The sequence below is a fragment of the Mustela putorius genome, unplaced genomic scaffold (genome assembly GCF_011764305.1).
Source record: "Mustela putorius furo isolate JIRA1106 unplaced genomic scaffold, ASM1176430v1.1 tig00000738_pilon_pilon_pilon, whole genome shotgun sequence".
Taxonomy (NCBI): domain Eukaryota; kingdom Metazoa; phylum Chordata; class Mammalia; order Carnivora; family Mustelidae; genus Mustela; species Mustela putorius.
The window spans coordinates 3,894,165-3,905,899 of NW_025421463.1; the positions used below are offsets into that span (position 1 = coordinate 3,894,165).

The window sequence follows — 11,735 nt, forward strand, 5'->3', positions numbered from 1 at the left end:
ATCTAAAGATTAATCTACTTAGCACTCTCCACAATTCTGACCCAACCTGCTTTCCCAGCTTCTTCATGTATTACTCTCCTTCACACAACCTGCTGGCCAGACTAGCTACTGTACCCTAAGTGATCCCTACACTTTCCCACTCACAAACCTAAATCTCTCTCATCCCTCTTAGCACAGCTCAAACATCACCCACCTCCTGCCTCAAAGGTGCTACCAGTCCCCCAAGCACTGGCCTCCTGGGAGACTTCCAGTTCTACCTGGGCACCTCTAACTGACACTGCTCTGCCTCTGTGCCTTTGATACCCTGTCAGTTAACTCATCTCCCCCTCACTGGGATTCATGCCCCCTGATTCAGAGATTCAGATGGGGGGGAAGAGGGGGAAAAGAGACAGATGAAGTCATTGTAATGTAAATGTTATTTTATGTTTCCATTTTTAGACCCCACCTACAATCAAATCACAAAGACTTAAATAAGGTTACAGAAGAGACTATAAATGTTAACAACCTTTACCATGTAAAATTAAAGGTACAGCTGACTAACACTGAAAAGGAGAAGGTGGGGAGGAGAAAGGAAAAGTTGGATGCTAATATACTCAGCTAATCAAGGAGGGAGTCAAAGATACTACTTGAAGTTGAGGGAACAAGAAATACAAGTTTTAAGTATACCATTTAAAGATTTGAAGACATTAAATATTAATTAGCAAAAATGCCAAAGAAATGTAGAGAAGACAAAATAATAGGATCTAAATCTTGGTCTTTCTTATGGGTGACTCAATGAATAATGTCCTAAATTGATAAAGTGACAGCATTATAAGCACATTGTTTAGGTGCAGGGAGATAATCACCAGAACTAAAACCAAAATGAGTTACATTTCGTTTTCTTTAGAAACTGGGAGAGGGAACTGTTCTTTTTCATTATAAAAATAAATATTTTATTTTTTATTATTTGAATACATTACTTTGTTAGATTTTTGGAAAAGAAAACATGGAAATAAAGTAAAAATTATTTCATAAATAAATATAAGTTTTCTCCATTATTTTTTTTCAAGATATCAGGCATCTTGCTAAGGAATACTTTACCATCCTGACCCTAGGATCACTTAATCTTACCATCTATTTTGAACATCTTTCATTCATACGCTTTCAGGAGTGAGGCATACAGTAGTGAGCAAACTGACATGGTCCCTGATCACTTGGACATTATATTATAGTGGGGACAGACACAAAATGAATGAATAAACAAGAACTATTCAAATGTTTGGTAGGTGCTATAACAGTCTAATAGGTCAGTTAGGGAAAGATGCTCTGAATGTGACCTGAATGATGGGAAGAAGCCAGTGGTGCAAAGATTTTAAGGAAGAGCATTTCAGGCAGAAAGAACAATTTGTAGAAAGGAAAAAGGGGGAAATTCTGGACTAAAACAGAAGACTGAAATGTTTAAAAAATTACATCCACGGAACAAACAGAATAAAATGCTATTTGAAAACATGCAAGTGGGGCACCTGGCGGGCTCAGTCAGTGGAACATGCGATTCTTGATTTCAGGATTATGAGGTTCAGCCCCACATTGGATGTAAAGCTTACTTTAAAAATTAAAAAAAAAAAAACATGTAGGGAATTGGGAAGAACTCTTCCAAATTAAAAATATGAAAGCAAAAATAACATACACAGTAGAAGTGTTGAAAGATAAAGTCAAGAAAATTTTCCAGAAACTACTGCATAATGACAAAAATATGTAAAACTGTCAGAAAACAAAGAAAATTAGAGGACCAGTCCAGATCCAACATTTGAATAGCAGCTCCAGAAAGACAAAAGAGTAAATAGAGTATTGGAAAGAAAAAATTGAAGAAAATTTCCCTGACCTACAGGACAAGTACTGCCTGGAAGCTTCCCTGGCTTGACCGGGCCCACGGGGCGTACAGAGGTGGAAAGTTCAGTCTGCCTGGGTCTCTCACCTCAGAAAGGCAGAAATGGCCTTCACTGCCTCAGCAGCCACCTCCAGCACAGGGCTGCTTACTGCTTCTTGGAGAGCACGGCCAGCATCTCTACACATGGCTGAGCTTGTAAACAGCTTAATCTCCTCTGGCTGCCTGAGAAATGGTAAATGATCAATGAATAAGTTAATGCCTATCATGGGCACAGCCAGGAACAAACACTTCTTTCCTTCTCCACTCTGGCCCCTACAGGCCCAACACCCCATCAATCTGCTCACCGAGTCAGGATCTCGGCAAAAAGCAGCAGACCCTGCTTATGCAGCTCTGTGTTGTTCATCCGGAGGCTTCCCTGTAGGCTCCTCACCACTGACTCGATCCCTATCTCAAAATTACATGACAGAGGCCAGGAATCAGTGCTTGGTAGCTCCTTCACTGCCTGCCCAGGAGAAGTGAGAGGCTGTGGACAGCACATATTTGCTGGTGGCCCCTCATGGAGGGGCCCTGACACGACTAAACAGAGGGGATGGGACTGTGAGATCTTCAAGGGCAGGCCATTCTCTGATTCATCTCTGTCTCCCCGAAACTCAGCACAAGCCATAGCACAGGCCCTGGTACTTAAAGTATTTAGTAAATGTCTACTGAATGAGTTGTCCCTTTTTCCGCTAGACACACTCACATTCCTTCTCAAAGAAGCGGGTCAGACCTCCACTCCTCCTGGAAGCCTTCCCTAATCCATTCAGGCAGAGCTATGGGCCTCCAGTGAGCTCCCACACCTCCTATACTTCCCTTTGGCAGAGCCCTAATTGGCTTGTTTGCATTTCTCTCCCCTTCCAGAGAACAGGGACCACATTCTAGGTATCACTAAATCTCTTAAGTCCCAGCCTGGTGCCTGGCACAGAACAGGAACATAGAATATAAAATGAATAACCAAATGTGTCCAGCCTAAAAATCCAGACATGATGTAAAAAGTCCCAGACAAAAAAAAAATACCACCAGGAAGGAAGAAGGGACAGTTTCAAAAAACTATGAAAGAATGAATCAGCTAAACTTAGGGACTAACTTGATGGACACATACCCGGGGGACAGGAAAAGACTGAATCCAAGGCTGAGTAAAGTCATTCTTAAGGAATTCATTCAGGGGCTAATAAGAGTACTTTTCTCTTGCCAAACAAGGAGACTTCTTCTAATCAGCAGTGGGAACTGTCTGGATGTCCCTGCTTGCATATGGAATCTGGTAATGAGTTTGGGCTGATGGAATGACTAGACCCAGCACTGCCTCCAAGGTGTAAGCTAGTCCCCCATCCTTCTTTTTTTTTTTTTTAAAGATTTTATGTATTTATTTGACAGAGAGAAATCACAAGTAGATGGAGAGGCAGGCAGAGAGAGAGGGAAACAGGCTCCCCACTGAGCAGAGAGCCCGATGCAGGACTCGATCCCAGGACCCTGAGATCATGACCTGAACCGAAGGCAGCGGCTTAACCCACTGAGCCACCCAGGTGCCCCAGTCCCCCATCCTTCTTACTGCTACTAACCTTCAAAGTACTGATCACACTGTGGGTGTGTGGGGTGGCTCAGTTAGTTAAACATCTGACTCTTAATCTCAGCTCAGGTCTTGATCTCTGGATTATGAGTTCAAGTCCTGCACTGGGCTCCATACTGGGCATGGAGCCTACTTAAAAAAAAAGTGCTGACCACCACCCTACCAGAGCTAGTGTAGGACTCCCACTACCAACCATACACCGTGTGGCACTTGGAAAAGAAGAGTGGCTCTTCTGCCAGAAGTATCAAGCAGTTGTAGCTGGACCAGACAAGCACTTCGCTGGAAGAGGAAAGGTGCTCAAAGAGGAACTCTGGCCGGGAGAGGGGAGAAAACAATAAATGACAGTCGTGTGACCACGATCCCGTCACTAAAGCTAGGGGTTTGGACTACTCAGCATCTCACACCTATTACATCTGTTCACACACACCCTCCATGAGATGTGATCATGAATTCACAGGTAAACCTGGAAAATAACCTCAGGATTATGGTCTAACATCATCATTTTAACAGGTGAGGAAACTGAGACCCAGAAAGAGCTATTGTCAATGGCAGAGGTTCGACTGGAACTCGGGTCTCTTAAAGCCCAGGTTGGGTAACAGCATGATGCAGAAAGTTTTTAGAGCCAGAGAGGCTTGACTGCATAGCCTTCTCTGCCTGTGACTAGCCTTATAAGTTTACACCAGTTATTTCCCTTCTCTGATCCTCAATTTCCTTATCCATGAAGCAGCCAAGTTGAGGACCTAAATGCGGCATCTTTCCATCACCCCATACTAGGTGTTACCCCTAGATGGTCAAGGTCATTATAAGGAATCTGTAGCAAAAGGATTCACTTAATGAGGCCTTATTCTCAGAGTGTATCCTGTACAACTGAGCTTGCCATCAACCTCTCTCTCCAGTACGCATTATCAAAAAAAAAAAAAAAAAAACCAATAGGACAGCTGCTGCTGCTGTGACTCCAGGGTCTCCAGTCAGAACTCTGGAGTCCTCAGAAGAGAAGATTAGAAGGAGCTCCCTACCTGGAATGTCGGCATGGATGAAGGCTGGGGCATGCTTCAGTGGGGAGTGGACCAGTACGGCAGTCATACAGTGGGCACTGGCCACCTGCAGAGTCTCATCTCTAGAGAGGAGAAGCTGGAGAAACAGGCAACAAAAAGTGCTATGGTGACAGAGGGCCATGCAGCATCAGACACAAGGGTGGTGCTTGGGGAAAGCTACAGATTACAGACTGGGGTCTCTATGAAGAACAGCGGGTGGGAAACAGAACAAAAGAACATAATGGCATCAAAGAACACTAAAGCCATCACCAAGAAGGGTTTGGGCCTTCATTGACAAAAGTATTTTCACAGCCCTCATCTGGTTTTGAAGCTTGCAACAAGCCTGAAAGGTAACAAGGGACCGTTCTACTGTGAGTCTCACTTTACGGAGTGTGCTGAAAAGAACTAACAATGCAGGCATGAGGCTGTTATCCTTAGAAATGGCTGTCTGCAAAGTTTGTCACTGAATGGATTTGGGAAGCTGGATCTCAGGAGAGCTCCCGCCACTCCCAGAACCAATAATAGTGACTTTGTGACTACTCTCTATACAAACACTGGCGCCTACACGCTGAATACCTGCCATCCTTCTGTGAGTCTAGAATTTTGGTATGTGCTAGGTAGAGGGGACCAAGGTGACTATCAGCCCCCAATAAAATTTTTGGGCACTGAGACTCTAATGAGCTTCCCTGCCAGGCCCCATCTTACATGTGTTGCCACAATTCATTGCTGAAGGAAGAAAGTGCCTCCTTGTCTGACTCCACTGGGAGAGGACTCAGAATCCTGTACCTAGTTTTCCTGAACTTTACCACATAGGCCTTTTCCCTTTGCTGATTTTGCTTTGTATCTGTATTAAATAAGAGCCATGAGTATGACTATCTGTTGAGTCCTCCTAGCAATCATTGAACCTAGGGGTGGTCTTGGAGACTCTCAACCTACAGAAGGAGGAATTAAAGCTCATGGAGGTTAAGTCACGCGCTCCAGGCCACACAGTTAATAAGTGGCAAAGCTAAGGCAGAAACCCAGGTCAGCCACGTCCAAATCTAGGAGTCTTCCTACAGGAGAAATGCCTCCTCCACTAAAGTTTTAGATTAGTTTATTTCTCTACTCAAAATATTTCAGTGTTGGGGCGCCTGGGTGGCTCAGTGGTTGAGCCTCTGCCTTTGGCTCAGGACATGGTCTCAGGGTCCTGGGATCGAGTCCTGCATGGGGCTCTCTGCTCAGCAGGGAGTCTGCTTCTTCCTCCTCTCTCTCTCTCTGCCTGCCTCTCTGCCTACTTGTGATCTCTCTCTCTCTCTGTCAAATAAATAAATAAAATCTTTTTTTTAAGATTTTTATTTATTTATTTGATAGACAGAGAGAGATCATAAGTAGGCAGAGAGGGAGGGGGAAGCAGGCTCCCCGCCGAGCAGAGAGCCTGACGCGGGGCTTGATCCCAGGACCCTGAGATCATGACCTGAGCCGAAGGCAGAGGCTTAAACCACTGAGCCACTCAGGTGCCCCTAAAAAAAATCTTTTAAAAAATATTTCAGTGAATTTCCATTATACTCTGAGTAACATCCAAACTCCTACTGAACACCATACCTATTGGGAGTCCCATGACACTTTCAGAAATCAAGGAAAGGGGACACCTGGGTGCCTCTGTCAGTTAAGCATCCGACTTGGTTTTGGCTCAGGTCATGATCTCACGGGATGGGACTGAGCCCCACACTGGGCTCCGCATTGAATGTACAGTCTGCAGCAGATCCTCTCTCCTTCTCCCTCCCAGACACTTGCTCTCTAATAAATAGATAAAATCGTTAAAAAAAATAAAATAAAACCTTATTTAAAAAAAAAATTCAGGGAAAGGGTTAACTGCAACTGTGGACATGAAGTGTAGGAGAAACTGGCCTCCTATGGGAAAATGGTGAGTAGAACATATAACATGAGACAAAAGAGAGTATGTCTGGTTTTAGAGCTTCAGAAGAAAAGGACCAAGTCACGCTCATACCTAGTAGAGACCTATCTGAGGGCTGTAAACTTAAATAAACCCATCTCAGTCATGTCAGACTTAAAAAAGAACACAACTGACCAGCTTTGCTATTAGTAGGTGAAAGAGTCTCTAAATAGTCTTAATCTTTATCTTGTTCTCTTTTATATAAGAAATGACATGTATTTCAAGATGCTATTGATGTAAGGCAAACCATTATTTTATATGCCACTAAAAGAAAAAGAGCTATAATTAAACTATGACACACTATTGATGGTAAAATGTCTTCCAATTTCAGAGCTGCTAAAATGTGAAAAAAAAATCTTAGAAAAATGCTCTTCAACTCTTAAGTAAAACAATGATTCTTGGTTTAAAGTGCATATTCCTTATTATTTTGAGAAAGAAAAAACACTCCAGTCCTACTTTTCCATCATACACAAACTTAACTATGAAAATTTATCCTTTAAAAAAAATCCTAGGGGGTACCTGAGTGGCTCAGTGGGTTAAGCCTCAGCCTTTGGCTCAGGTTGTGATCTTAGGGTCTTGGGATTGAGCCCCTCATCAGACTCTCTGCTCAGCAGGGAGCCTGTTTCCTCCTCTCTCTCTGCCTACTTGTGATCTCTCTCTCTCTGTCAAATAAATAAATAAAATCTTTAAAAAATAAATAAATAAAGGGGAGCCTGGGTGGCTCAGTGGGTTAAAGCCTCTGCCTTTGGCTCAGGTCATGATCCCAGGGTCCTAGGGCCGAGCCCCTCGTCGGGCTCTCTGCTCAGTGGAGAGCCTGCTTCTCCTCTCTCTCTCTCTCTCTGCCTGCCTCTCTGCCTACTTGTAATCTCTGTCAAATAAATAAATAAAATCTTAAAAATAAATAAATAAATAAATCCTATGGGCTTCTGGGTGGCTCTCATGTTTGAGCATCTGCCTTTGGCTCAGGTTATGGTCCCAGGGTCTTGGGATCAAGCCGTGTGTCAGGCTCCCTGCTCAGTGGGGTGTCTGTTTCTCCCTCTCCCTCTGCCTCTCCCCCTGCTTGTGCTTTCTCTCCCTCTCTCTCTCTCAAATGAATAAATATTTTTAAAAGGAAAAATTAAAATAGACTAAAAAGTCCTAATTGGGGCACCTGGGTGGCTCAGTCAATTAAACATCTGCTTTCAGCTCAGGTCATGATCCCAGGGTCCTGGGATTGAGCCCTATGTCAGTCAGTCTCCCTGCTCAGCAGAGAGCCTGCTTCTTCCTCTCCTGCTCCCTCTGCTTGTCCTGTCTGCTCCCCACCACCTTGTCAAATAAATAAATAAAATCTTTAAAAAGAAAAAAGGCCTAGGGTGCCTGGGTGGCTCAATTGTTAAGCGTCTGCCTTTGGCTTGGGTCATGATCCCAGGGTCCTGGGATTGAGCTCTTCACTGAGATCCCTTCTCAGGGGGAAGCCTGCTTCTCCCTCTCTCACTTCCCCTGCTTGTATTCCTTCTCTTGCTGTAAAATAAATAAAATCTTTTTTTTAAAAAGTCCTAATTATGTACTATAACTCATCAGGACTTGCACGATCTTCCCTGCTTAATCTCTAGACTCATCCCTGCCACTTCACTTTCTACCCACCATCCATCCCATTGGCCTCCGTCTGCTTCTGGAACACATCAAACGTCCCCCTTCTTCTGGCCTTCATTTGTTATTCTATCCGCCTGAAATACTTTTCTACCTGTTCTTCATATCACTGGCTTACCTACTTATTTTATTTATTCATTTGTTAGTTTGTTTATTTTCAGTTTCACTGAGGTATAATTGATCACGGGCTTACTTTAATTGTTCAAGTGTCAGCTCAAGCATCAACCCTCAGAGAGGCCCTGCCTGACCACTCAGCTTATACCTGGACTTCCTCACTATCTCATTTCCTCTTTATTTCCTTTGTAGCAAAATTAAGAGTTACTTTGCTTTTTTATTTACTTGTTCATAACCTGTCTTCCCCACTAGGCCATACAAGGACAAGGAACTCATCTATTTATATACCACGATATTCCCAGTGCCTAACACAGTGACTGACATATCAAATTGGTGCTCAGTATGTATCTGACTGAATGAATGAATCAACATTGCAACAGCAGGGACACAAACATTGACAATAATAGGGACCTGAATTTTGGAAGAATACATTGATTATCAGCCATAACAGGAAGGAGAAGCATTAGACTCTGACAAAAATGCCAGAACAGATGTAAAAGAATTCATGTCAGTCTTCTCTTTATTTAAAATTTTGTTATTTTGTTCATTATGAATTTTTTGCATTGATTAAAAAAAAAATACTGCACTGAAATACTATCTATCTTGATTGCTGAGTTTTTTAGCATCCCTTTAAATTTTACACCTGAGGCAAGTGCCTCACGTATCTCACCGTAGCCGCAGCCTTGCTGGTTGCTATAGTAAAATATGTTGATCATCTAAAATTGTCAGGAGAGGAACAGTCTCCATACGTGAAAGGAGAAGAGGAACCCGAAACCAAGATTCCTATCTCTACAAAGACCTGTCCCCTGGAGAAGTGCTCTAATCTCTGTCCCTGCCACCATTGTGCTTTGTTGGTGCACTGTGAGGACATAAGAGCTTGTGCCCTGCTGAGCCTGAGATCAAATGTTTTAACTAGATGTTACCTTGGACTCCCTGATGGCAGCAACAAAATAAGCACAGAAAAGAACCTAATATGAGATCTTCTGGTTCAGAGACATAGGACTTGCTCTTCAGAGTTCACAGGCCCTGAGTGGACCTTTCTAGAGGCATCCCAGAGAAACAAGAAGGAGCAATTTACGCTGGCTTTTTAATACCTACCTTATCTATCCCCAACTGCCCTTTCCCACTTCTGATCAGAGCTCCTCCTCCTTCCTGCAGAAGGAGTCCCACAATCTGGTCATTTAGTGATATCCCCATTATCAGATGAGGATAAGTAGTTCTGCCAAGCCCTGTGCTGAGCACTGCAGAGAGATACAGCCAAATCAGGTTTTGCCTTAAAGAAACTCCCAGTACAACAACCACAATACGGTGAAGTAAGTGCTGTGACATAAGGTACACTCTACCTAAAGGAACCAAGAGGACAAGGGAACCCTACAGGCCTTGAGGAATCAATGGACAAAGGAGAGGGGAAAGGTTTTAAGGCAAAGGGGAAGGGCATCTACACAGGCACAGAAACAGGATGTCCTGACACATGCAAGGCCAGGGAGAAGTTACATATGGCTGGAGCACTGGGTTGTATGGGGTGAAAGAGACAGATTAATAAGGCTCAAGGAATGCAGGGTCCAGAGAAAGAGGGCTCTAGCAAGTTGTTTATCCCTAAAATAACCGAGATAGCTTTGTTTCTGTTGATGCCTGTATTCTGCATTATCAGCCAACCTAGATGTTAAGAAGATGTGTATATAAGAACTCACAACTGAAATAAAACCTACAGTTGACCCCTGAGCAGTTGAACTGCACAGGCCACTTACACATGGATTTTTTTCAATAAATACATACAGTACTATAAATATTTTCTCCTCCTTATGAATTTTTAAGATTTTATTTATTTGACAGAGATCACAAGTAGGCAGAGAGGCAGGCAGAGAGAGAGGAGGAAGCAGGCTCCCTGTAGAGCAAACAGCCCAATGTGGGGCTCCATCCCAGGACCCTGAGATCATGACCTAAGCCAAAGGCAGAGGCTTAACCCACTGAGCCACCCAGGTGACCCTCCTTATGAATTATTTAATAACATTTTCTTTCCTTTATCTTACCTTAATGTAAGAATAAAGAATATAATAGATATACAAAATATGTGTTAACTGATTGTTATCAGTAAGGGTTCTGGTCAACAGCAGGCTATTAGTAGTTAAGTTTTGGGAGAGTTGGAAGTTATATGTGGATTTTCAAATGTATGAAGGGGTAGTCAGTGCCCCAACCCCTGGGTTGTTAAAGGGTCAACTGTACTTCCAGTACTCTAATAGCATATTGTTTGGGCCAGGAAGAAAACACCTTGGAAACCTTAGAGAGTAGAAATTCAAGGGCCAGGATCCATTTGGCTTCCCTTGTTATTGAATCTAGAGACCAGGAATCACAGGACAATCACCTTTTTGAGCACCAAAGGCAATGAGGTCTCTCCTGGCAGCCCCTCAACATCCTCAGTACTGTCCGCCAGCACAGACTTGTTCATGATCACGGACACAAAGAGATCATACTTCAGCAGCTGCCTCAACAAACCTAAAAAACGAAAGTTTTGGGAGGTGAGGCAAGAGGAGTATGGGTACCAGAGTACACCCAAGGAAGCCCCTCAGACATCTTCTGGAAACTTCTTCATGTCTCCTTAAACATTCCTAAGTATTTTGTGGGTTGTTTGTTGTTGTGGGGTTTTTTTAAAGATTTTACTTATTTGAGAGAGCACAAGCAGTAGGGGTGGGGGGTAGAGGGAGAAGCAAACTCCCCACTCAGCACAGAGCCTATAGGCCCCTAGAACTGTAAGATCATAACCCGAGCCAAAGTCAGGCACTTAACATACCGAGTCACCCGGGTGTCCCAGTACTTTGTTATTTTTAATGCTGTTATAAATGGGATTGTTTTAACTTCTTTTTCAGATAATTCACTATTAGCATTTAGAAAAAAAAACTGATTTTATATCCTGTGACTTTACTAAATTCATTTATTAGTTTTTAACAGTCTTTTGGTGAAGTTTTTAGGGTTTCTGTATATAAAATGATGGCATCTGCAGAGACAGTTATATTTCTTCCTTCTTAATTTTGATGCCTTTTATTTCTTTTTCTTGCCTCATTGTTCTGGCGAGGACCTCTAACCCAATGTTGAACAGAATCCCACACTTTCATATACCACCACCATGGCAACACTTACCACACTGGGCTCTAATTGTCCACGTCTGTTTTCTATACTAGACTATGAGCTGCTTCAGAACAGATCTTGGGTTTGGTCATCTTTATGATCCTAGAGCCTGGCCCAGAGCCTGGGCCAAAATGAATACTCACTATGTGTGACTGGACTGTTCATAACAGAGCTCTTGGCCTAAACTGTGAAAAGAAACTATTGTCACTTAGACTATGTTTTTCCCTGTAGATCCTGCTTAAGAACAGGCCCTCGCCCAGTCTCCAGTCACAGTGGCCATGTGCTCTGTTCAAAAAGCAAAAGCTCCCTACTCAGAAGCATTTGATAGATCTTATGTACCTAAGTAAGGACGCAGCAGAAGAGGCTGAATGGGTACACTGGGGCTCCTAAGGAGCCTCAAATAACAAGTAGAAATACCTGCACATCACC

General features: G+C 43.1%; 1 protein-coding gene across 1 annotated transcript in view; it reads right to left on the reverse strand.

Annotated features, from left to right (window-relative positions):
- MEI1 (meiotic double-stranded break formation protein 1) overlaps nucleotides 1–11,735 on the reverse strand; it is a 78,503-nt gene that overhangs the window by 57,582 nt on the left and 9,186 nt on the right. The window contains exons 7-11 of the mRNA XM_004771229.2: nucleotides 10,546–10,676; nucleotides 4,490–4,604; nucleotides 3,667–3,783; nucleotides 2,212–2,311; nucleotides 1,955–2,089 (exon numbers count right to left, since the gene is read on the reverse strand). Of these exons, the coding sequence (XP_004771286.1) occupies nucleotides 1,955–2,089; nucleotides 2,212–2,311; nucleotides 3,667–3,783; nucleotides 4,490–4,604; nucleotides 10,546–10,676 (598 nt within the window). The remainder of the gene's footprint in view (nucleotides 1–1,954; nucleotides 2,090–2,211; nucleotides 2,312–3,666; nucleotides 3,784–4,489; nucleotides 4,605–10,545; nucleotides 10,677–11,735) is intronic.